The sequence below is a fragment of the Parambassis ranga genome, chromosome 22 (assembly GCF_900634625.1).
Source record: "Parambassis ranga chromosome 22, fParRan2.1, whole genome shotgun sequence".
Classification (NCBI taxonomy): Eukaryota; Metazoa; Chordata; class Actinopteri; family Ambassidae; genus Parambassis; species Parambassis ranga.
Window position 1 is genome coordinate 10,842,065 of NC_041042.1, and position 27,368 is coordinate 10,869,432.

The 27,368-nt window shown below is 40.8% G+C and overlaps 1 protein-coding gene across 1 annotated transcript in view; it reads left to right on the plus strand.

The window, feature by feature from the left end:
• The first annotated feature begins 3,999 nt into the window (after positions 1-3,999).
• sntg2 (syntrophin, gamma 2) overlaps positions 4,000-27,368 on the plus strand; it is a 53,960-nt gene continuing 30,591 nt past the window's right edge. Inside the window, exons 1-8 of the mRNA XM_028394930.1 lie at positions 4,000-4,332; positions 18,595-18,732; positions 18,846-18,902; positions 19,009-19,066; positions 20,229-20,272; positions 21,717-21,758; positions 22,654-22,741; positions 24,413-24,495. Coding sequence (XP_028250731.1) covers positions 4,264-4,332; positions 18,595-18,732; positions 18,846-18,902; positions 19,009-19,066; positions 20,229-20,272; positions 21,717-21,758; positions 22,654-22,741; positions 24,413-24,495 — 579 coding nt within the window. The 5' untranslated portion in view covers positions 4,000-4,263. The remainder of the gene's footprint in view (positions 4,333-18,594; positions 18,733-18,845; positions 18,903-19,008; positions 19,067-20,228; positions 20,273-21,716; positions 21,759-22,653; positions 22,742-24,412; positions 24,496-27,368) is intronic.

Here is a 27,368-nt window from a genome sequence, read left to right on the forward strand (position 1 = left end):
TTTATGTTGGTGGTGCACTATTAACAAAAATGTAGACCGAATCAACTACATCCACTTTAATGTGCAGAAATTAGGAAACAAAACTGAAGAAGGTTTCTCCGCTATTCACGAGCAGCTTTCCGCTACCTCTTTAATGGCTTTCCAAAATCGTATTGCTGTTGATATGTTGTTGGCAGAGAAAGGTGGAGTCTGTTCCATCTTTGGGGACCAGTGCTGCACGTTCATTCCGAATAACACAGCAGCTGATGGCAGCCTTACCAGGGCTCTGGAAGGCTTAAAATCCCTTAACAGCAAGATGAAAGACCATTCTGGAGTGGACACATCGCTGTGGAACGGTTTTGGAGACATGTTTGGCAAGTATAAACAATTGGTGCTGTATTTGTCGCTATTCTCACCTTATGTGGATGTTGTTGCATTCCCTGCATTAGAGCATTGTGCACTAGAATGATAACCACCGCCATAGCACCTGTTAGAGCAGAGATGCGGGAAGTGTATGCTCTGTTACCTTTTGTTGTAGAAAATCCACCGGAGGATGAGGATGACGATGACGATGACGAAGACATGGCTGTCTTTCTACCTGACTGAGATGATCCATCCCTCTGAGTGTACCATTTTATGCTGCATGTATGAATTTGTGACCGAAAATCTTAACCAGAAGTGGTCATTAAAGGATGTAACATAAAGCAGTAAAAGTGAATAAACAGGAGGGAAATGTTGGAATCAATGTACATAAGTTATCCTACTTTTACTTTATTCTTTATGAGTTTATATGAGTTTACATCTTACTCTTTATGTGTGCATAATGAATTAACTATCTTATTGTGTGTATTATCATTTATGAGATGACACACACACACACTCACACAGAGCTTGTTAAGATGTTCAAGGATTTTGTAAAACGAAACTGAGATAAGAAGTGCTGAGACAAACTTTCATGAAACCCTTTTCCCTTAGTAAACAATGTATTAGGGCGTTCCTAACTAATAAAAAGGCTTGGGGAACCCAGAGCTGTTCAGAGTGGTGTGGGAGATTGTAATTTGAACGGTCTCTGGTCACTCTCCTTGCAAGTAAAAGATATCTAATTCTCTGTGTCTCTTTTGTGCAGGTTGTGTAATACAAATGTTTGGGGTTTGAACCTAACAGGTACAGACAGGACCTTATAGTGAACTCTCAGGAACCCTGCCCCTGTTATTGTCTGCAGAGGATTACTGTCTGATGAGTTTCCAGTTTGAACAGAAGAGGCCGCGCAGCACGAGAAAGATAGACGTGGAAGCAATTTACAGCCGACGTAAAGAGTTCAGCCACATAAAGGATGAGCTACAATACAGAAGGATTAAAAGCAGTCAAAGTTGTACCTACATTCCACCACATTATAAGACTGGACACTTTGATCAGGACAGCCCCATATTCTTGGTATTAAAAAAAAAAAAGTTTGAGAAAAATGCCTTACTTGTCAAAGTCACACTTTGACCTCGCCTGCTTTCTCTGGAGGAAAAAAAAAGTCTTCAACAGTGACATCCAGAAGATGTTCTCAGTTCACCTCTTTCAGATTCTACAGTGACACTAAGGGAACATGTGCATCATTAGTCGCCAGTCACAGGAGACAAAAGAGGGTCAGAGTGGCACAAAGTCAGCCTGATTCTTCAATCGGGACATGAACTTCAGCACGCTGGGTGTGAAAACATTTTGCAGTGTGTGGAGTATCATTTTAAACAGCATGTGCCCAGAAAGCACGTCTGCTATGTAAACCATAAGCCTGGAAAGTTTCAGATGTAATATCAGAGAAAGGCAGCCACTTTGAAGCATCGACACAAGCTTTCCCAAAGCTTCAGAGAAAATGTAGATGCGAGACGGATCCAGTGCTGCGCGCTCGCTGCTGAGAGGGGGTCGGACAGAGCTTTAAAAATAACTGATTGATGGTCAGACATATGGAAGTCTATTTCCACACTGAGAGGCCGGAGACCAGATGCTAGAACTATACATCACAATACACAATCAGTCATCATAGGGGGGATTTTCAATGACTGAAATGGGGTGACATTTTAGAGATAGAGCTACAGATTTACCAAGACCAGATGCAATGTGGCGTTATTAAAAGGCTTCCATCTTGAGCGCTCGTGCTGTAGGTCTGTTTCATGGCTTCACATCATTTTGACTCCTCTCAGCAGGGAAACTACAGATTATAATTAAAGATGGCTGCACTCCATTCGGAGAAAGTCCTGCTTTTGTGCATGCTGGTTCAGCAGTCAGGGCACACAGTGACTGTAAGAATCTATCAATATACTAATATAACCCTACACCTCATGCCACCCCTACCCCACCACCTCACTACCAAATGTGACATCCTGACTGTCTGTTGATAAACTGATGATGGGTTGTTTCTGGAAAATGATGACAATGGAACATTAAGAGCTGCCATTGCAGGAAAAGCCATACTAAAGGCACTTCATGCTGACTTCACCCTTTCACACACACACACACACAAGCACACACTGGGTGCACCTTAAGGTTCGGTGTCAAGGACACATCAGCATGCAGCTGAGGGTGGGGGGATTGAATCTCCAACCTCCACCATCTGAGCCATAGCTGCCCTATTATGGATCTCAATAATAACTTTATTCTCTTTAAGCGTCGACTTACAACACAAGGACATTCAGACAGAATTCAGCCACCATTCTTGGTGTTATCTTCACCTGTTCCTTTCCTACTGTGTCTCTCCATCATGTAGGACAGGCCTGTCCCAGGGTGCTCTGTGGGGTCTCTGTGGTACACTCTGTCTTAGTGGCTTGTTCCCATAGAGACAAAAAAAAGTCTTATAGAGGATTCCACATCGATAAAGTTCAAGCATTGGGTCGGCTCCTACTCTTTGTTCTGATGGTCCTATTTGTAATGTGCAGAATGTGTTACTGTTTAAGGATCTGGAGATTTATAAGGAGTTTTTGACACAGAGATTTATGCATTCTTTCAAATATTCTAGTTTCATAACACCTCTGCAGCTCCGCTCTGCTACAAGTAATGTTTAAATAAAACCCAAGGCTGTACATTGAATGCTACAAGGCTAAGGACTGTAATAAGTCGGGGACTACATTTTTTATTGTTTTTTTTTTTTTTAAATAAAATCTATAACAGGACTGAAGCACCCTCTCATCAGATTTTGCAGGGTGCTGAGTGGGATGGCTGCCATAGAAGTGCGAAGCTGAAGTAGCTTTCCTAACAATCGTACCTCTTCCAAACCTGATGACACCTTTTCATACTCTCTGATGATAGCTCCATGCTGTACTTTACTGCACTGTAGCACCTCATCATTGTTACACTCCCAGATACACACGAAGCTCTAATCCTGATGATTAAACACACACACACACAAAAGCAAAAGTCTGTCACTGATTATAGGCCTGTAACCACAGAAAATGAACCCATCTCTCAGGTACAGTGTGCACTTCTGTAGGTCTATTTATACCCTCTGTTCTCTGTGGTTACTATATGAAGCTTTAACCACTATAAATCCAACATGAGGCTGAAGGTTGGAGGAGTCAGACGGTATCAGCTGCCTCGGGACAGCCAGGAGGAGTCAGTGATAATACTCCTTAAAAAAATAAATAAATAAAAATAAATAAATCTCTGACCCATCACTCCTGCTTGGAAAAATGAGCAAGGCCTTTCTGGCCCTCCAGCATTGCCTGTGAGGCTTCCCACATGTCCACAGAAATTAATTTGTGCCAGTGCCCATTAAGATTTAACCTGCTCAGGGAGGCGGACAGACTTCACCTGAACCACAACACAGTTAATGGACTCATCTTTTTTTTTATGACACATTTTCTGCTGCTTCTAATTAAATTAAATCAGGATTAAACTGCAACGTGGATGAATGGTTAATGTGCATGGGTTTGACGCAGGAATGGTTAATAGGAGGCAGCAGGTGGGGAGGCATGCAGACTGATGAGCAGCAGAGGAAGCAGCAGCAGAGGAGGAAGCAGCAGCAGAGGGGTCCGTGTGTGCGCGCTGGCAGTTTGGGCTGAGCCGCGGAGGAATCAGCAGCTCCTCTTCCTCTCCTCTTCCTCTCCTTTGCCTGCAGCAGCTGAAACATCAGGACGCGGACAGCCTATAAAAAGCCTCACAGAGCGTCCAGGCATGCTGTCTCCATCTGCCTCCGCCGTTAAACGGGACGCCGGTGAATAACACTTACCAGACAATCGCTGGATAAATGACTTGAGAAACTCTCGTGGAAGAAGTCAGCGGACACAGAAAGCGGCTGTATGGGAAATGAATGTGACCGGGAAACAGCACCCTGAGCTGATCGAGCGACCCGCCAGCCTCCCTGTGCCAACTTCGGCAAGTAAACCTGCTCATTATGTATCTGTATTATATGACCAAACTCAAACCACAGAACAGTTTGAGTGTTGCTGTCGTGAGGCAGCGGCACACGCAGTTAGATTGTGAACTCCAGGCTCCCTTTACAGATCAGACTCTTTGTCTTCACGCGTGGAAAACACTTTAAAACACGCAGCAGACCTGGAGATGTGACTCTTTTCCACACGGGAACTAACACCTGCACCATTCGGCGTACACTCTGCGTAAATCTGCGCTTTTACTCGAAGAAACTCACAACTTTGATAAATTGCATTTCACTGGTCAGAATAAGGCGACAGCGTCCATTAGGCAGGAGCGCGTCATGTCTGCGATGAGACCAGTTAGAAACAAAATGAAGCGACAATGTGTAACTTATTTACCTTTAGATGCAGGACGAGTTCACCTGTCACTCCCTGTCACTTCTCCTGTGTGCATTGTTTTATTGTCCAGATGATTAATTTAACAAAAAAGAGCATGTGCAGATGAAATGTGTGAACGTGTGAGTGGAGTCTGGTGTAACGCTCCAACCCATGAAATGGTTTGGGTTGAATGTTTCTCTGCTGAGGTTGGATGGGTTATGGCAGCTGTGCTATGCAGGCACACTCTGGTGATTCAAACTCTTTACTGCCTGACATTAGTGCCAAACATTATTATGCGATATATTGATTGACATATTTATCTATATGTCTGTGACCAATAAGAGTCAGATTGATGCATTTGGCTTCTGGTTGTATAGTAGTAGATTAATAGTTTTTCATTTAGATTATGGCTTTAATAGTATGTTTAGACATTTATTCACTGTGCTTTGCTGATGCTTTGAACTTAACTTATATTCTGTTTCACTTTTCACAAATTCAACATGTGTGACACATCTTATGTTCATTTAACCGAACACAATCAGATCACGAAGGCGGAGGATGACACATTTATGTATTCATGTTTCCATGGTTACCCCGTTATGCCTGTCAATCTTTTCTTTTAATGTAAAGTTTTCAGTGAGTCTTGCACATATCGCTCCCCCCTCTACATTTGGCCTGTTATCGCCTCCGCTGGACATATAGCACCTTTAATTTCCCCCCAGAGCCCCCAGTGTGTTGCGGGCACTTTGTGATCACAAAGCATTTGCTTTTAAAACTGGATGCCCGAGCCTTAAGGGACACACACACACAAATCTGCAGCTTAATTCTGTTTAGTGTGTGTTCAGTTTTCACACATTTCCTGCTCTCCATTTACCACTGACTGAAAGCTAAAATTATACAGTAAGTACTCTCCCACTCCACCATGCATCTATGATCACCTGGTGGGAAGTTTTAGGGTGTTTTTGGCACCAAAACTTGAAAATGTTGCAGTTTTCAACAGAATTCTGTTTTCGCTCCTTATTTTATTACCTAAAGGAACCCTCCAATAATCTAAACAATGAATAGTATAAAGACGTCTGGAGGCTGCAGCAGGAATACGTCAGCTTTGGGTTGTAGGTCTTTCAGCAGTCACAGCAGATACAGTAGACTGGTTTCTCCTGTCCAAACACAAGCAGCTCTCTGCCTACAGTACATGTGTTTGAATTGTATGTCAGGGTATATTAGTGCTGTGATGGACAGGCAGGGAGTTTTACAGCCTCTGCATGCTGGGAGACACTCCATCCCCGACTTAGTTCAAGCAGTGTATTTGTTTAGCTTGAGAAAATATAACTTTTTAGACCTGATTCTCTGACTTTGCAAAGGGCTACAGAGATTCAGGGTGCCAGCTAATGCATTACCAGGCTACGCTTAGATTCTTGAAGAGCAGGAATTAGTGATTTTGGCATTTGTTTTGGTAATTTAATGGTCTGTCCTCTCAATATTTCAAGCACAAGTCAAATCATTCTCTAATAGGAGCTGGCACTTGGGAGCTGGCACTGAATGGTGTAGTGACTAAATGATATTTCAGCCATCTTTAGTGATTGTCGTCTAGTTGATTGGTACTAAAAAAAAACATGTGTGTGGTTGTGCATCCTGATCATCATAAGATGGCAAATGTTATCCCCTCCTGTTTTCATCATTAGGAGGCTGAGACTGAAGTGTCCTTCATCTCTTGTTGAAGTCGTATAGGACAGCTGTTCAGCTGGAGCTTGCTGCCTGTTTAAGACCATTTATTAGAATGACAGCAGTTCATAGGCTGTGGTGTATTAAGTAAACGCAGGTTTTCACATGTATCACATCAGCTGACATTTGAGGATAAGGTGAAGGTAAATTTATTCAAACAGAAAATAACTGTACAAAGCTGCAGTCCATTGTAACAAAGGCAATTGTACATTATGAACAAAGAGGCCGGTGCTCTGAATGGCTGTTGGCTATAGTCTTTTTTTGTATTCCCAAGCTGTTTTATACAAAGCAGTCTACACTCCAAACAGCAATTTTACTCAGTCTAGCATAAGGTCCAAAAAAAAAGAGAATGGTTTGCAAAGATACTTAAAACTGAGCTGCCAATGAGTGTAGCTTTGTATGCAACTCAGAATATTAAGAAATATCCAATTATGGCAGCTATCAAATAGTGTTGTTTTGTGTGAAATTTACTGCATTGGCACCCGTAGGCAGTCTTTTCCCTAATCGTTTCCTCATATTCTTTCATTTATTCTAATAATGTGAAAATAACAGATGGAAAAACTTCAGCTCCTTATGCTTCCGTAATCATTATCAATATTTATTTGGTTTTTTTTTTCAGAACACTAAAGGGAATTGAATAATAACTAGCAGGCTTTAGCTTTGCCACCTGGCGCAGTTAGCCTGGCCACAGTTAGACATCCTGGGCAGACACGTCCGTGAATGAGAAACATCCATTGACAGTAAAAACTATGGACAGAGCTTCCGTGACGTCACCCGTTTGTTTCTGAAGAGCCGTTTTGAGGCCGGGTGGGAGGCTCCGGGACTCAAAAAGAGGGAGCGCAACCCCCCCCCCCCCCCCCCCCCCCCCCCCCTACAATTGACACTAGAGGGTAACGTATCGTTTGAGACCAGAATGGTTTTTTGTACCAGGCTGTAAACATTTCTGCTGGGAAGTTGGCCATTTTAACATGGGAATCTATGGGAAATGACTCGCTTCTGGAGCCAGCCCCCAACAGTTGCGACGTGAACTACAAGTTTTGACACTTCATGGGCTCCAAGTTTGAGCCCCGAGGATTGATGCTTGAAAATATCGCAGCAAACCTGTATATCTCAGTGTGAATCTTCACTTAGAAAACAAAGTTACTATGCATATGCTGATGCAAGCAACTAATTAAGTATATCAGCAGGATGTTACACGAACAGTGAGTGCGTTGTGTATTATCGCCAACCCTCCTGAGACGTAAGCATGACGGCTTCCTCCATCAACACAAACGCATCATGCAGTATTGACTTTAAATATTGACAATGATGGAATTATTATTCGCGTGCGGTCTTACAGGATTGCACTGACAGTAAAGAATATCGACTCGCTGCTCAACATAACCTTTGCGGGCCAGCAAGGACAACCCAAAAAACTCAGATCAGTGCAAATGGGATTAAAAAAAGATTGCGATGCAATGTGATTATCAGACAATCAAAACTCCACTTGTCCCTTTCTAAAGGCGTGAAATATAAGTGACATGCTTGTCATATAAAAATTTCCAACCCCCCGTGGTCACATGCCTGAGGGCTTCTCTTGGCAGGAGCTGCAGAAGCATAATTATACCCCAGTGGAGTGTGAAAGTCGACGTCTTTTTTTCTTTTTGTATTTAGGAAGTCAATCATATTTTAACCAAATCAGTCCTGTTGAAGCATGAACATGTATTCTCTTTAACTTTTCATTTTCCCCAGACCTAGTCAGGTAATTGGAAAGGACACTAAACAATCAGACTTTATATTGTAAAACTGAAATTCTGTTCCTTTTTTTATTGCCTGAACAATATTCAATTTTCCTCCTATCACTGGAGTCAGGCTCTTCAGAATGAATGGTGTAATTTAATGACCCTGGAGTGAAAATGCAAACATGTGGCACATGCTATTAAGACTCCTTCAAGCATTTCCTCCTTATGCTGTATTAACTGTTCAGTAAGGCTGTGCAAAATCATTATATATAGATATCATTTCCAGATGGCTCCATAGTTTAATGTTGACCTCCCCGTGGCATACGAGCTGCCGGCAGGAACACAAGGAGCCTGGGAGAGTTGTGAAACAGGCCAAAGGGCAGACTTGAGTCTTATATCATAAGTGAGTCTTTTTTTTTTCAAGCTCCTAATTAGTCCCTGTAGGAAGTGCAAAGACACATATATAATACAGTATTATGCACAGTCATATTCTATTATTCAATGAACTTCAGAACCAGGCAGCAATTAAAGTCTTAATTAGACGTGTTTTTAATTTTTTAAAAATGTCAAGAGGATATGTTGTGTCATAAATCTTGACGCATCAAAACAAGTTGCGCCTGTCACTATTTAGAACCTTTTTCTTGAGACTTAGCAAATAAAAGGAAATCTGTCCTGTCCTCTACATTATTAATACCCACAGCGTGTCATTAACATTTTTATTTAGATTCAAGGCAGAAAACTTATGCATTTTAATGTCCCCATATCAGGAAAGATATGAAGAAATCTACCTTGTCTCTTCACCAGCTGACAGAGGATTGTTGCAGACGTTCATTTAAGAAAAAAAAAAGTCAATGTAGTTTGAAATCTGTCCTTGAAATGCCAATAAAAAGAATTATGGAAATATAAACAGTCCCACATTAGTTCCTCAAAATCTACATTCACCCTAATTTACTTCTCCCACAGAGCCAACACAAAAAACCCCAGACTGTCTCTACTGTTCAAAATACATGATTAGATCCTACATCTGTATGACTGTGTGTGTGTGTACAAGAAAGGCAAAAAATGATCCTATAATATTAAACAGTAATGGCAATTTAATGAAAATCTGAAAGTTCGTTGCGCGCTTCCTTAGTCTAATTGTCCGTATGTCACACGCTGGACTGATCTGCAGGAAGCTGTGGATGTCTAACAGTCTAACAGTCGGCCGTGTTTGAGCAGTAAAGCTCTGCCTATTCAAACAATGAATATACAGTGTAGAGAGGAAATACATCAAGTGGCTTTGAATCCCCATGGCGCCGCACCGAGTGGAAGATTGTAGAAGATATACAACGGCACATTTCTGTCAACTCTGTGCATAAGATTGATGCCTCCATCCTGGCTGTACTTTATTGACCCTCCTGGATATTGACGTTCAGCAAGGTACACCGCATACAGCAAAATGTATTGATGCACAGGAAAATGATCTACTTAATGCACATAAAGTCATTTACCTACACAGTCATTTAAACCTGGATTTGTGGGGCAGAAATATCTACCAGCTGTTTGCTGTGAAGAAGCGAACACCCACATCATTACACACCTACAGTACTTGCTTTCCTGCAAATCCCTTCTTTACATTTCTAATCTCCCTGTTCAGGCAAATATATGGTGGTGAACATAAAAGCAGCGTTTCAGATTCTCAGCCGCTGCATCATTGCAGGAAAAAACTCAGACATGTTCATTGCTTTTTGGTTATTTTAGGACAAATGTACTTTTTCGATTTCTTTTAAATCAGACGGATATTATTTAATTGATACATCTGAGCTGTCATTGCAAAGGTGCGTTTATGCAGGGCACTATGAGTGATGAGCTCATAAAGAGAGTGAACATTGACGGGAGATGTGTGACCCTTTTATGGTGATCAACTTGTCTAACAGAAAAGGAAGGGCCACCAACTATCTATCAAACTTGTGAGCAATGGTGGCTGATGACACAGTTCCTGCTTTTTCCCATCCATTACTGTACACTAGACAAAAGCTAAACAAATTGCATATAGCAATCCTAATGAAACAGATGTTATAAGAGTGTCGTCTCTCCTTTAAAAAACTAGGCAGTGAGAGGGTGAGCGAGCATGGGTGTGTGCGTACCTGGGAGGGGGTGTTGGGTGTGCGTGTGAGAGTGTGTGTGTGTGTGTGTGTATATGAGACAAGAGAGAGAGGTTGTGTGCCTGTTAGTGGCGAGTTGTTTGTTAGTGGCAGGAATTAAATATGGTACAAAGTAAAACAATAAAGCCGCAGCCAAGCAAGGACATATTTAACCAACAGATGCTGCGATTCAGCCTTGTTTTACTGTCTATGCATGCGAGAATACGGCAGACATTTTTAATTTTTTGTTTGGGAGGATGTATTTAAGGCGGGGGGGCATTTATTGTCAAGGTGGCCGCCCTAACTATAAAGTGCTGCTGTTGAAATGTTAGACATTGCACCAAATTATACATGTTCACTCCAGATTGTTGCATAGATGCTATCAATAAGTTTATTGGGGTAATTTGCCAGTTTTGTGATGTTTTGTTCAACATGTCGTCTTGAAAGAAAAACACCATCTGGTCCATAATGCATCTGCAACATATAACACATAGTTACATTTATGCTAATAGAACATATGATCGTATTGCCCATCACCTGAACATGGTACTGATACGGCTTGATAAGGAGTGAGGAGCTGGGTTGGAAATCATACGGGGTACATCTAAAACAGCAGAATTTGAGTCCTTGAAGTCAAGGGTCAAGCCCCCTGACATGGCGACCTGTTTTGTTTTCACCTGCTGTCAAGTTTATTGGCATATATGACATCAGATAACTGCTGGTCACGATTAGGACTGAAATATAACATCATGTTGCATTTTCCTGGGGAGGACGGGCTAGATTTGTGCAGAAAAAAACATCAGTGTCATTTCAGCGAGTGCACAACGTGTGTTTGATTTTACAACATCAATAATTAATGTGCTTGTGAGGCTCTATACAGAGCCAGTTTAGCTTTCTACGCTAAGCTAACCAGAGGCTCTCTGTAGAATTCATATTTGTTTTTACACATCAGATATCTATGTTTGTATTAAATGTCGAATTTTGATTTGTTTTAAGTAAAAGAAGATTTAATACATTATAGATTTGACATTATTTGTCACTTTAAAGTGTAATACAGTGTGTAGAGTATCCAGTGGAGGCATGTAAAGAGTCACTGTGTGATTACTGTGCTACTGTCAGAAGCTGCTGGTGCAGGTTTACCCAACATGTCTGACTCAAAGGCTCCTGCTGTTCTCCAAAATATAGAGGCATAACTACATCAGTGAATATAATCCACCAGTGTAAATGCAATGACTTTTTCCATACATAAAATGCAGCAGTGTGTCTTTTCTGCAGTAACAGAGCAGTTTTTCAAATTAAATGCTGCCTCTTTGCTGCCACCACAGTTATGTAAGAGTGGGCTCTGATAGAAAGAAGTGAAAATAGTCCAGCTAAATGTGGTAATTAGCAACGTGGTAAAGCCATGTTAGGAGAAATTACCAAAGTTGTCTCATTTAAAATGATGGATTATGCTCATCAGTGCAGCTGTATCTCTGGGCTGCGTTTTTAATGGATTTTCCAAAAATCCATTAATATTTTTAACCTTTTTTTTTTTCAAACTTTAAAGCTGCCAGGCTACATTGCGTGTTGGTATTTGTAAATAACTCTGACAGAGTTGGGCACATTTTTTTTAAATGTGCATGTTGGCAAAACTGCAAGCTCACAGCCAAAATATATATGTTTGCACTTTTCGTATGGAGGCCAGACTTGACTGCGCATTAACTATTGCAAATAAATAGGGAGCCACCTATTTGTCATTACTGTTCATCTTTTTTCTTTCTTTTGGTTGTGTAGGCTGAGTAAAAGACTGTGGAAACTGTGCATCCATATCTGTTTCCTAGCTGACATAACCCCAGGGTAGATTTAATTGACCTCAAATAAAGAGAAAAGACTGAAGAGAGCTTGCGGTTTTGCTTTTTATCCTCTGTTTTTAAATCAGAGTCTGATTTTTAAATGTGGATCTTTTAAAGGATCCAGATGAAAGTGCTCCGCTTGACAAAAGTAGTAATTGTGACACCTGCCAACATCATCCTGTCATACATACTGCTCAGTCGTTTCCTGTCTGATAAGACATGCTGCTTTGTGTGCATTCAAATGTGTCATCAGGTGACTTTAATGAGACCATCAATATGTAAAACTACAAGTTGTTCCTTTACGGAGACGTTAATTCTTCTTGATGGTGTGCACACACTTCATCTGGGAGACTTTTTATACATACAGTGGGTGTTGGATAGATTTTCTTTTTTCAGATTTATTTTAATGCAGCATCTCATACTCATTAACAATCTGTAGGTTCAGATTCATGTGGTTTTATTGGCATGGAGCCAGAGAAAGAGAGAGAGAGAGAGAAAATCAGGAGTGATGTTGGTTCTACTGATCAAAACTCATGAGCCATAGCCGAAAACTGTATGTCCAAGTCCACGATGAAGTTTGTTCATGTTAAACTGAACCGGTGGAACAAAATGGGATTCACCGGGGAGGGCTGTAAGTGGATTAAGTCAAGAATGTTTTGCCATGTTCCACATGTTATGCTTTATATACAGGTTCTGATGACTGTGTGTGTGTGTGTTGAGCTCTAACTGCTGGCTATGTTTGTACCAATAGTGTGTGTGTGTGTGTGTGTGTGTCACTTGACAGTTGTGGTGCTGTTCAAGGTTATCAGTGTTTGTAAAGTTTTGCAGCCAAAGTGAACTCAAATGTCATCTCCACATCAGAAAGGCCAGTCTGGCTTGTTAAGATATGCAGGAAACTGCACTCATATCAGATGAGTGTGATTTGTTTTGCATTTACGAATATAACATCTAATAACTGAGCCTATGTTTGTTTTTACAAAATGATTCAGTTGTAGCAGAATAAAACAAAACTACATCCTAATGGAGTGCAGCAGGGGTGATGTGCTTCTGTAGGTCAGTGTGGAAGTTGGCATCTCCTGGAGTTTGACAAAAACGCAATGGGATATGGGGTGTTTATTTGGCAAAAAATAAGATCAGGGGCAAACAAAAACAAGTGTATTTTTATGTTAGATATTTATCCTCTGACTTGCTGGTGATTGTGCTTAGCTTGACTAGATTTACAAAGGGTTACTTAATGGTTATAGTAGACACATATCAGTGTTGTCTAACATTGACCTGACCAGCCATCCTAATTCTTTTACTATACAAAGTATTAATCTGGTCTCTTTAGATTGAAGTTGGATTTCTTGGGGGCAGTATTTTCTGCCTCTGGATATGGATCCAATTGGATAGACATACAACCAATCAGAGGAATACAGCATAGGCAGACCAGACTATTTTCTACAAAAAGACATCTAAAACAGCAAACGGTGGAGTAGGTGCACCAGTCAATCACTGTCATTTGTGCTAAATTGGAAAGCAGTAAGTCATTGCATAAAGCCCACCTAATTTCAGATGAAGAGTTACAATTGGGAGTTAGGATTTGCACCAAGTGGTACGGCTAGCCAGGCTAGAGTGGTTGATGTAAGCGTGTAGTTTGAGAATAGGCCTTAATGAATTAAATGTCCACAGAGAGGATGGAGAGGTGGACTGGGCAGCTGATGCCGATGCAGACGTCTTATCCACAATAATCAATGTTGTATCAGCCCAAGGGTTAACCACTGGGATCTCGGAGTTTATGAAAAATAAAGTGGAAAAAGTAATGAGGCTAATTTCCATGTGTCTAACATGTTTTAAGCTGCTGCTCATTCACAGATCGGCGCTGCAGGTTTTGAACATTAATTAGGCTTCGTCTATAAAAACACAGTTTCAGTCTCCTCCAACAACAAAAGCTGATTACAGATCTAAATTGAATCTTTTAGGTTTACTTATTTGTAACTTTAGTTACCTGTGAATGGTGGAGGAAAAAATCCTAATTAGCTTTTGATAAGGGATTTGAAAGGATTTGGATTTGATTTAAGAAAAAAAAAAGCCGCTGAACCTCAATGCAATTTCTCTAAGACAGGCCTGAAGATTAGGCAACGGTGCCAGACCTGTTAAAAGTATTTGTAAGCCTCAGCTGTGGAAATGGTATAGCTCCACAGGGAGCACACACTGTGGTCTGAAGTGCATTCATATGATGACAGTAGTGCTTCATATCCAGTGAACTGGGAATTTACCACTTACAGCAATAGTCGATAAGATCGGCTCTTAGCAGCCATTTTTAGCTAGGAAAAGAAAAAAAAAATGCATCCCGGTACTCTGGATCCACTGAGCCCATACTGTGATTTCTTTTTTTTTCCACTTCAGTTGTGCTGCAGTTGTCCTCTGAAAAATGTACTTTACCCACTCCCATTGGAGCCGCAGCTGTGATACATCGGTACAAACACTACAAACAGTTGAGATGATGCTTTAGACAGTTTGCAGCCACAGTGTCTCACACAATTTAGAGGTGCTGCTGCTCTTTCAAATCACAACATTTCTCTTGACCTGGTTTTGCCTGTTGGTACTGTAAGTGTGCTGTTGTGCTGTGGTAGAGTGGCAGGCCTGTCTTTGCTCTGTGCTTAAAGCAGATGGAAGGAAGCTGGTCAGCTGCACACATCGGAAATTACAGAGTGCAGACCAGCAGTCTGTGTTCTCAGTCCTGATGTGCAGTGGTCTGAGCAGTCCTTTACCATGCCTCTGAAATGAAATGGTTAATAAGTCCAACACCTCCAAAGCTGTAATTTGAAGTCATAAGGGCACAGTATGGAAATATGTTGCTCTTATCCTCTGAGTCCTGTACAGAGTTCATACGAGCTCTCTGGGCAAAGTCATAGGAGGTAAAGAGGCATATTATGACAGGCAGTGTGACAGACTGCCAAAATATCCTCCCCAGTTCCTTTGAGGACATCCATCCTGATCGATGGGGATACAGAAAAAATGACACCACATCTGTTACAAACTGCTGGTTAGCAAGTTAGACAGCAGCATCAGTGCTAGTCCAAGGTGCATGTGTCAGAAAATCTAACATGCATCAATGTTATTTCTCATTGTTGTTGCTAATCAAATGATTATTTAGATCAGCCCCAGGAACAGGCAAGTTAACATAAACAACATTTCTTTCTGTAGAAATGAGTCCAGCTCTTACAGGCAAGGTGTCATTTTTGAAAAAAAAAAATCCAATGAATACATCAAAGTTTCACATATAGGTTTATTTTATTATTTATTTTCTTCACTGTGTGTGTGATTCCCAGCTCTTCAAGGAGGGATCAAATCGTCAACAACAACGACAAAAAGACTTGACCCCAGCTTCTCGTCAGGCACACCACACACACCACTCATTGGATCTCTACTGGCGACATGTTCATAAACACCTCTCTCACCAGCGTGACCAATCTGTCTAATCACCAGCTGTCAGATCAAATTGCCCTTCAAATTATTTAGGCCTGAGAGTGTGAACCGAGTGCACGGGGAGAACCTTCAAACACGGAGAAAAAGTCGACCTTCTTGCGTCTTTGTCGGCGTCTGTGTCCCCTATTAAACATTCAGCGTCCCCTGCTGATGTTTATTAGTCTCATTATGACTGAGAAAAACAGGACTTCTCACAAAACCTCTTCCCCCCCCATATTCATTTAAGCTGAGGTGTTCTTAATATCAATGATGATAATCTGGTTCATATTGATGCCTTAGTGTGGATAATTCACTCCAAGACTAAGTTAAATGTTATGTCTGATCTCTGTTTGAGTTCACTCACCTTCATCTAAACTAATTAACTTTACATGTTCACCCTCTGGCAAAAGTCATACTTTCACCACTAGAGGTGTACACAGAAAACTTAGCAAAGATAAAAGTTTTCTTCTAAATTATAAAATCTCTTTTTGAGGCTGAACGCACCACCACCTTCTTGTACTTGTGTCTTCATCAAGTTTTTGGCAGATTTTTGTTACAGACGCTAGCTAACTAACGAGCCAGAGCACCAGCATCATGATTGAAGGACAATATATATATATGTATATATACTGGCAACAGTCCTCTGTCTCTCCGCCTGCAGCACTCAACCGTCAACTGGTTTGTTGACACGGCCCAAAAGATCTTGTATTGACGATAAGAGCTCTCACTCCTTCATTCAGGCTACTACATACACACACAAACACGCAACAACGTGGGTGATCAGGAGAGAGTGAGATATCTGTGTTATAAAGGATCTTTGAGGCACCATGAGGATAGATGATAGACTCACATGAAAACATTTTCTAAATGGCACGTGATCGACCGGTCTTGGTCTATGTTATGTAGGTAGACCAAATGGTGTGTTGGATGCTTCACCTTTATCTCGCCATTGCTGAATTTAACGCTCAGCTGAGGTCTTCAGCTGGTGGTACAGAGTCAGTGTCAGGTTGACTGCTCTTCTGTGAGTGTCAGGGATCATGGCATGCATGCTGAGATGTAGGCTATACAAAAATATGTCTGCCTTTTTAACAACACCTAAATTCATGATTGTTTGGTCTTGTTATCAAGAACCAGGAGACAAGTGAAGATTTGGTCTGATGCTCATCTGACGCTTGCCTGCACCAGTCGCTGAGAATATACTGTACATTTTTCTTTCAAAAAACTGATGTGATTTTAGAAGATTTAATTCATTCACTCATTACAAAGAGCCTTTTTCCAAACCCTTCTGACAGTGTCACCAAAATGATGAAGAACCATTCATTCTAAAAGCTTCAGAAAAAACGGATGTATTGCAGGGCCATTGTGTTGGATTGCATTAGCTTGTCTGATGTCCGATTTTTAAAAGGGGAAAAAGAGGACACAATTTGACCGCAGTCAGCACGATGACTGTGATATGCTGTCACAGATCTTTTTTACCTCCAGCTTTGATTACACTGCAGATACATTGTGTTTCTGCAGTGCCTGTGTGATCTGAATGTTGAAGGTGTTTTTGTTTTTTTATATATTGGATTAAAGACCTTCTGACAAACTGCCCAAAGAGAATATGCAACCAGCTTGTGGTGTCTAACGAGATTGTTTTGTGTACAGGTGTCCCACAGGGCGGCTTTCATCTCTGCGCTGTTTTCAATCTACACAAATGAGGCGCATGACAGCACCACAGTCACTAAAATATTCTTTATGGTCCCACCAGCCAGGAGTAGTGTGGCCAAACGAAGTTACTACAAATTTAAACACCTACTAAAACTCAACTAATGGGGTTAAATAGGAAATTCCACCCCCTTGAGATCAGCCTGTCCGTCCATTTTGTTAATTTATTGGCCTTCCATAATAAAATGGGTATTAAGATTATTGGGTGTTTGTGTTTGCATTGCAGTGTAGGATCCATCGAGCTCACAAGGTCTCTCACAGCTCGATCCGTGGGGCAGTAATCCAGCAAAGCTTCACCTCCTCATGGACCCATTGTTATTATTGCTTTCCATTTCTTCTCTCTTTGTTTTGCTGTTATTTCTCTTGTTTCAGATCAGTTGTCTTTTTAAATAGCCAATCACAACCTCATGCTGTAGTTTGAGGTGTTATGCATCTTATGAACTGGTGATGAGTTTGCATACAGTTGAAGTTTTTTAACTTTCCCCTGCCATACACATTCACTGCTGTGAGTGCACTTTGTTTACCCGTGTGTGTATAATATGTGATTGCTGCTAAAGCTGAGGACATTGTGTCATTATTTAGACTTAACATAGCTGTCATTTGACAAAAAAACACTAACTGAGTAGAAAGTAATGGGAGGTGAACCTGTTTTCCTTTGTCATTTCTGACATCAACACCAAATTGTTCTTTTCGTTGTGTACCATAAAACTTGTTTGTGTTCCCTGAATGAAGCCGATGTGCTGCAGCAGCAGCCACATCTCCACCAAGCCTTAATTTATACTGCCTTTGCTGTGGTGGGAATGGAGCGCGACCCTTATTCCCGAGGCTCTTAAAAGAGAATTGGTTTAGCGCACTCACGTACTGATTGTCACCTTTTGTCACCCACTCTGATCTCTTTAAGATCCCATTGTCTATGAAAAGGTGGATCTTCTGTTATTGTTATTCTGCAGAAATACAGAGTTTGCCTGCAAAACAACACAGCAACCAACAAAGTACAGTGGACTCAAGGATTTAGCTGCACTTTATTAAGATTTCAAGTATTGGGACACATCTAAAGTCTGCATTGGAACGTCTCTTCAAAAAAAGAGGGGGTTTTCAACTGCCTGAACTTTTGTGTATCCCTTGTTTTATAAGGTAAAGATATGGAATTGAAAATAAATCTGTTTTTTTTTTCTTGTGCACAATATCAAGCAAAACCAATTAACCCAAACTTAGACCAGTAGAACGGGGTACACAAATGACACATGGGGGGAAAAGAGGATTAAAATGTTCATTGTGTGCATAATTGCTCAGCTTGGCAAAATGTCAATGCTCTTCTCAATTCCAACAGACAAAATCTGGAATTGCTTTGCTGTACAATGAGGAGACCAACAATACCTATGATGTCTGCCTGAAATTGACCAAAGAGGCATTAACCATACAGAAGCTGGACGTGGTTTGCACAAGTGGAACTGAATCCCAAGTAAATGTAAGTGCGCCCAAGGGCTCCAGAGTTTTTTTTTTTGTGTATATCATGCCGCATAACTCCAGAATACAGTTCACAATATCCCATTGCCAATAAGAAACTCCCACTTTTTAAAGCACAGAACTGTTGTACTGCGGAGACAAGCGACTGGCGGTCTGGGCTTAAGCATCAAAGTAAGCAGATAAGTTGTGATGATGGCGACACTATAGTGGAGATTTGGGGGGGAAAGGATTTGGGTGGCAGAGATAACTGTTTGTCATTTTTCTTCATGCTTTACAGGGAGGAGCAGAGCACAATGTGCCGGTGGTGATTTCAAAGATTTTTAAAGACCAAGTAGGTAAGAAAGTGCTCTCACTGCTGTCATTTAACATAACATGACATCAGATGTCATTAGGCTCAGTTACAGACATTTTAATCTTTTTTTTTCATTAAAAACATTCACTAACACCACACCACACAATAAGCACAAATGATCTTGTGTAGTGGGTGTGTACTTTCTTCTGCATTGTGTCATCAATCAAAGACAACCTCTCTGTCGGCTCAGTTCACCATTTATTAGTATATGTCTGGAACACAGGAAGATCCTGTTGCTAATAAGATCCACAGATCTGATATCACAGAATTGTACAGTGCAGGGGCAGCTCTGCTGCTACATTTAGGCTAGCTGGTCTCTCGCAATATGGAGCGCATTATTTCCCCTGATAACGTCTATCAATCCCCAATATCAGAATGTGAACTCAGCAAGTCTGCAGGGGGGCTCTAGAGGGCGCTAAACTACACTGTCCCATGGGGAAACCATACAACCAATACAATATAACTCACTGGCAAGTGGAATCAGAATAAATAAAGCAGTTATTACCCCCGTACACTTGCTCCACCTCTTGTTAATATACTCCTTTAAAACGGTCTTTATTACAAACTTGTAATCTCACACAACATTTATTGTTAATTAGGCGTCCAGCAGGGCATTTATTCATGATCAGTGAGCGTGAAATACCACGAGGCCAGATTGGAAGAGTAATGTGATGTTGGCTAGATGGAGGAGAAAACATTTTAATTATGTTTGTCAGTGAAATTTTACAGCCTGATGACCTCTCTGTGATGCTGTGTCAGAGCTGCATGTGAGTGAATCATTTCCCTGTAATTTGTCTTTTTGCCCACACGCCTCTTTTAATACCTTTTTAGAAAACGGGAGAATCATGTCTTCATACCCCCGATGATGTTAAGAGCTCTTTTTTTTTTTGCACAGAGCTTTACAAATCTTTTCACAACAGAGCTCTCATTGTTTCCTCCAAGGCCGCCGCAAATGAGTTTATATCCTGATTAGTTTCAAATTTCATGCTTTCCTGTGTTCTTTTTCTCCCAGCTGTAGGATGTTGCCCGAGATTAGTCAGACGGAGACACTGATTGCTATTTCCACCACATTACCATGTATGAAATGAGCAATTATTTTGTAATGTTTTCATTAACCTCTGACACTTGACAACTGACGCCTGCAGCCGATCAGACGGGGAAGCTGTTCGTCGGGGACGCCGTGCTGCAGGTCGGTACATCAGCTCATGACTTATTTGCTTTGGGGATGGTTGAGGTCACAGTCAAGAGTGGCAACTTGTTGCATCCTAATTTCAGGCCTGTTTTATTTTTGACAGTGTAATTAATTCGAGGAAATGGAAGCTGAATATTTTTTAAGTTTGAACTGCAGGATTTTAATCAAATGAGTCATTTAATGTCTCCGGGCTCTTTGGACTACTGAACGCACTGTTTTTCATTTTAAGGAAACAAATATCTCGTTGTCATGGAGCCTGTGGTGGGTTATTAAAAAAAAAAAAAAAGGTCACCAATAAATAATAAGATGATGTTTCTTTTGAATAGTTGTCAAAAGTGTCTCATTTAGCAATTATTTATTTAATCTTTTAAAAAGTTAATTTGGATCTGTCCATCAGGTTTATTGGCTGTGCTGTTTATCTGGAATATCAAACAGATTCTATGGACACCAAGGCAATATTAACATTCATATTGGCCGTTATTATGAATTAGAATATGAATAGAATTGCTACGGCTTCCACCTTTGGATCACCACTGTTTCATATTTATTTGCAGTTACTTATTTGAAGTGCCACACTACACAATATTACATCTATTTGCATATTGACGTGGTGGCAGGAGAGGAAGCAGATCCGGGGTGAAGTTTTAAAAGAAGGAGGAGGAGAGTCAGATGTACAGATTTAAACTTTGGTATGAAATAATATCAATACATAGATGGTAAATATAAGTACTGTACAGGCACTCAAAAGGACTCCTATATCAATACAAACTGAAGTAGACTAACATGTGACTCCTGGTAACATGGCTGCATTTTGTTGTGGGTGTTTTGCATGTGTGTTTGTAGTGTTTTGTATCTTTGATGTCATTTATGTCTCTTTGCATCTTTTCAGTGTATATGTGGCTATTTTGCATCTATTAGTAATTGTTGCTGGTTGCATCTCTGTAGGGCTGCAACAAACGAGTATTTTGATACTCGTATACTCGCCGATTATTTTAGCGATTATTCGAGTACTCGGGATCAAACGTAAATGTCACCCATAAATACAGCTGCACTAAATTAGTTGTCAATACATTTTGCCCTCGAGTATTTTAAACTGCACAAAAAAGAGAAAAGAAACACCACCATGCACCATAATATCTGACATCGGGCAAAATGCTAATGCCAATGTGATTATTTTAGATTGATTTTCTTTGTAGTTTGCTTTTAGTATATTTTGTGTGTCTGTTGTGCACATGTGGTCCTTGTTGTCTCATTGCATCTCGCTTGCACTTCTCCTTGTAGTTATTTTGTGTGACTCTTAACTGTTTATGGCTCTCATTATGGTTGTGTTGTGTCAGAACTGTGGACCCAAAGGTTCAGCTCACCTCCTGAATTTGTAGTGACTTGTTAAGTGATCACAATTTCTCAACTTGTTGCTTTTTCCCTTTGTTGGTTTCTTTAGGTCAATGGAATAAATGTAGAGCATTGCACTCATGAGGAAGTTGTGAGTATAATTTGTTATGAATACCCAGCTGCATCCATCCATCCATCATGCTTCTGTGTTTAACAGCAAATCCCATTGGTTCTGTCTAAAGAGGTGTAGCTCAACAATCTGAGTTGTCATCTTGCAGGAGGCTGTTTTTCTTTTAGTATAAAAAGCTGCTGTGGAGATGCGATTGCCAATGTTTGTTTCTTGTTTTCCTCTTGATTCTTATTTATTTGCTCACTTTCTCTCCATGTGCTAAATATCTGCATAATTGTGTGCCACCCCCCCCCCCCCCCCCCATCTTACTTACACATGCACGCAATTCTTCCTGTCTGTCATCAGCCCCAAACAGCTGTTCACTATAGACACCTCCAAAGCGTCAAAACGCATAATGAGCAGTTTCGCTTCAGAACAAAATCCAGAGCTTTTAATGGCAGCCTGTCACACTGTCGGCGCCAACAGATGCTCAGGCTAAAGTAACAGGGGCTACCACATATTGTTGGAGAGGGTGGAGAGGGATGTGAGAACAGATGTGCTTTTAGGGGAAGCAGCAGTGACCTTTTCTTCTTTATTTGCCCTTTTATTTTCTTAACACTTCATCCTCTGACCTAACATCACCTCTCCTGAAATTTAGCTTATTTTGTGATGCTCAGAAATCACATAATCGATGTAATTATTCTGTGGTGTCAGTTGTCACTCTGCCAGCCTTCAAGCTCTGCCTTTTGATGATTCAAGTCAAAGCACTTCAGCTCTGCTTAAACATTCTTCATTCATCTCCTCTTCCATTTGATTTGCTCGGGCAGTGTACAGCTTGACATGAGTTTGGCTTGTTTCATTTATATGAGATTAAATTGTATCTCCCTGCATCACTCACAGTCTCTCTCTCTCTCTCTCTCTCTCTCTCTCCTGTCAGGTTCACCTCCTGCGTACGGCAGGAGATGAGGTCACCATCACCGTTCGCTACCTAAGAGAAGTTCCATCATTTCTCAAACTGCCTCTAGGTAAGCATCCACTGGTTTTTGACGCCATTACAGCTCACAATAAACTTCATTGTGCATTCTTAGCAAACCACATTTATAGAAGATTGTTTTTTTTTTTTGCTCAACTTAATGCTTTAAAGCAGTTCAGTAGATGAGCATTTATTTCAGAGTAATAAATTGTCACGCTCGCTGGCCTGAGGCGAGCAGTAATGTCAGAAACACCTGGAGCTGCACTTACCTTCGGCAGCTTGGAAAGATGAAAACGGAGACACTGAAATCATCCATGTGGAGCTGATAAAAGGTGAAGAATGAAGCATGTAGGTGAGAAGATTAGAACATGAGGCAGTTTAAAGGAGAAAAGTTAGACATTTGGCAATTTTCTTTTTTTCTTTTTTTTGGAAGCACTGTTTTATATTAAGTGGAAATACTTTGTCTTTTTATAATAATAAGTGGAAGAGTGATAAATTACTGCACAGTGGAGGCACTTGAAATAGCTCCAGAAATCCCAGAGAGTTGTGTAATTAAAACCACATACTGCTTAAAATGTTAGTATTCAATGCTGCACTGGTCATGGCGTGTGGTGTGAGGTATGATTTAAAGAAAACAGTTTTTCGAGGACATCTTACTCTCACCTAAGCCTTGAGATAAGGAATATGACTTATAGTAGAGTTTCTCCTGTTTAATTTGATATGCAATATCAAATCAATATTTTTCTTTCCATGGCTAGTGCAGTGTTTTATGGTTTTTATTGTTGGCTTGCTATGAAACCCTTTAAAAAAAGGGGGGGCTGTAGGGTTGAAAGGGTTAATACAGCTAACACAGCATCACCATATTCTTATCACAGGGAGCTCCTCGCATTGCATCTGTGCCCTCAGATGTTCACATCACACATGTCATGTGTTGGAAACAAACACCAACAATTGTCTTATGAATTAGCTGAAGATGGAATGAGCCCCACGTAAATCACTTCAGCCCCCACCAGCTAACATAATAATCATTTTGTACGATTTACCTAATTATGAAGAGCACACAGATGTAGAGAAATAATTAATACTATTAGGCGTGCATGAATATTTATAGCTCAGCTGATAAACCACCACATTCTACAAAAAATTCAAAGTGTGAAAAATGCAGCCTTCACATCTTGTGAGCAGGTTAACGTTCATAAGCAGGCATCAGTGCCGAGACGCTCTTAGGTTTTGCTGTAGGCTGTTTTTGCCCTCCGAGTTGTGGTTTTGTTGCCTGAGAGTGAAAAGGTTCATGTCGTATTCTCTCTAAGCCGTCCTTTTGTTGTACCATGGCACAAATGACATCAGGAGAGAGGCCAGGAGCCGCTCACCACACTTTACAGACTGTGACCAAATCAGAAAGCAGGACCTCCAACACCAAGCTAATATCATATCAAAGAGTGCCACTCGCTCCTTTTTGGATGCTGCCTGTGATCTAAACTGCACGGCTTAAAGGCAGGGCGCCGGAATAAAGTCAATAATAAGCCTTAAAATTTCACTCTGTGAACTGGGCCAGGCTGTTTGAGGCGTTATGAGCAGCTCCAGACTTATTTTCTTTGTTTCTGAAGGGATCAAATAAAATAGTCATAGACATGGGAGGAAGTTGGACTAAATGTTTAACAGTGATTCTTCAGAAGCCTTTTTTGCACAGAACATGAAACATTCTTTTTTTTTCTTTTCTCAGGTTCTCCGGGGCCGGATCACAGCCGAGTCTCCTCTCCGCTCTTCGACAGCGGCTTACATTTAAATGGAAATGGAAACAACACAGTAAGAAAGATCTTTTAGTGTCGCATTCAGACATTAAATTTCATTCCAATTACTATGCTAGTTGCCCCCTTCTCTTTGTGTTACCGTAAATATAATCATCACTATTAGCCGAGTGTGTAGACATGCCATACAACATCTGCAATGGTGGTGCATTAACTCTTTAAGAATCCATTAGGAGCATTAGAAAGGTAGCATTCATGCTTGCTGCGGGCTTTTTACGAGCACAATGGCCATAACAGAACATTATATTAGCACTTTCTATGTGGTTTCAGCTTACCGTCTCCATCTTCTATCAAGTAAAGGTGTCACAGCCATATGTGCCTGTCTGTCAGCTGCATAGTGTTTCGAAGTGCTTCATCTGGAATAGCCTTACACACAGTGATGGACAAGTGCAGATAAATAAGCCAGAGTGTTCACACCTTTTTCATAACCTCCTATGCCAGTATAACAAATGACCTAAATGATGGATTAGTACTTCTATTCGGGGCCACTCTGCATATCGTGGCCTGTACACATCAGACCATACTGTGTTTGTTTCCAATCTGTTAATTGAGACCTCAAGAAACACTTGGAGATCTCCTGCTCATTCGTGTTTGTTCTGGTGCCCTTGAAGTGTCTGTTTTAGATCTCAAATCATGCATCACCCTTTTGTATGTCCTGTTAACAGCTGCTTTATTGATCGATTGTCCTGCCTTATATCAAATAATGCTCACAGATCTATAATCTAGGGGTTATTTTTTAGCAGGCAAAGTGGTGCACTTTTTATTTTGCCCAGCAGAGACTGCTAACAAAGATCAGGTCATTCCTCTTCTTTCCTCAAAAAGGTCAGCCATGCTTTTATCTCATTTAGACATGATAATTGCAATGCACTTTATTCAGCCGATGAATGATCCCAAACTAGCTCGAATCGTTTCTGCCTGGCTGTTAACACTCACTAAGAAAAGTGAAGCAATGGCAGCAATACCAAGACCTGTATACTCCTCATTGTTCTTCCTGTTCTCGCTGCTCTGAAGTAACAAAACTCACTTCTGTGAAGCGGTCGATTGCGTATAAAATAATTACAACCCAGCACATTCACACACAGTGGCTGGTTCAGACCAATGTAAAGGTAAACACTGGGCAGAGTGATTCCGAGATGAATGTGAGGTCAACAATTCCATGTTCAACCTAACAGAAGCATCCATTAAGAGAGCGGCAGAAGCTACACAAATAGCATTCAGACACTGTGTAAACTGTAGGCATTGCAGTATCTGCTTATTATAAGTATATTAACGTTAGCATAGAAACACAGTAGGACAATAAACTCACTTCAATGACTACACACTCTGTTTATCAGCTGACTGCTAGAGCCGGCCAAGGAGCAGCACTATCAGCCGCAGCCTGCTTCTCTTTGTGGACTGTGGCTCAAACAAAATCCACTTTGACTTTGACATGTCATTAAATGTGTTGTAATCCATAACGTCCTCTACGCATATATATATATATATATATATATATATACCAGGAAAGTGTTTGGCTATCCGAAAATGGGGGTCCCAACCCTGATAGGCGACTAGCTCTGCAGCTGGTCCCCTGGCTGAGGGAGGAAAATTAAACTTAATCTTAGCCGAACGCCCCCCTGTTGTTTTTCCACCCTTCACTTATGTTCACCCGACATGGTCCAAATGTATTGTTTGTGGTTTTGTTCAGTCTGCCAATGGCTTTTGGGTATACATTTTAAATATGATTTAAGTACAAACACTCATTTTTTTATATCTCTGCAGTATAATTGAAAAGAAAAAAAATCAATTTTGAACGTGTGTCATCTTCCTTTAATATCTACAGCTACTCGATCAATGTGTGACCTCTGCTCAAAGTGGCAGTACAACCACAGTCTCCTGTGTAAAACCTACGAGGCACTTCAATCGATGACAGTGGTTGCGTCGGGTGGGAAAAGAGGTCAAAAGGAAGAACAAACCGTCCAAATCATTCATTTAGGTCTGTGTCATCCCACAAAGCTGTTATTGGCTCCTTGAGCCTTTCTTGATCTTTAAGTGGTGATGGCTGTGATTACAGTTTGTACCGCTGGGATGATGGGAGGGAGGGAGGGAGGGAGGCAGCTGATTTCACTACCGAGGGATATTTCAGTATAACCAGTCAGGTCACCTCCCGGATTAACAGCAATACCTTTCCAAAAAAAAAACCCTGCATCGCTCCGGACATGCGACCAAATAAAAATCTAATGCAACAGTTTTCTTCTATAAATGTCATTTAAATATATATTCTCCTTCTTTGTTCTGAGTAAACTGAATGCTAGTGCAAAGAGTAGCCTTGGCTTATTTTATTTCACATGAATTATTCAGAAAAAGCATGAAGGACAGCAGGTGTCCACTTTACCGTTTCACAGATAATCCTGATTTAAAGTGTTTGGCCGACGCTGGAGAAATCCTTACACCCATGTGTACCGAGTCTTTCACTTCCCACCATGTTTATATCTGAGGTAAATAATGCACCCTGACACATGCCTACCTATGCACAAAACACACACATAGTATGATTTAGTGTGACATAATGAGTCAGCTGCCTGACCATGAGTCTTTACATTTATTTTCCTGGTTGAAAGGTAGGTGGCTGAAACACATAATTAACTGCTTGATAACTTCCAAAGGCGAAAAACACAAAACTGTAAACGCTGGCCTCCAGAGACTTTTTGTTCATGATGACATGAAGGTCTTCTTGCCTCATAAAGACGGGCTATTATGTGACTGGTTGTTTTTTGTTGTTAGAGTAATTGCTCGCCGTGCTCTCTTGAGTTTTTTTTTTGAGTTGCACTATAAAGCATCAGTTCACTTTAATGTTCAGAGTGTAATGATAGGAAGCCTCAAGATAAAGAT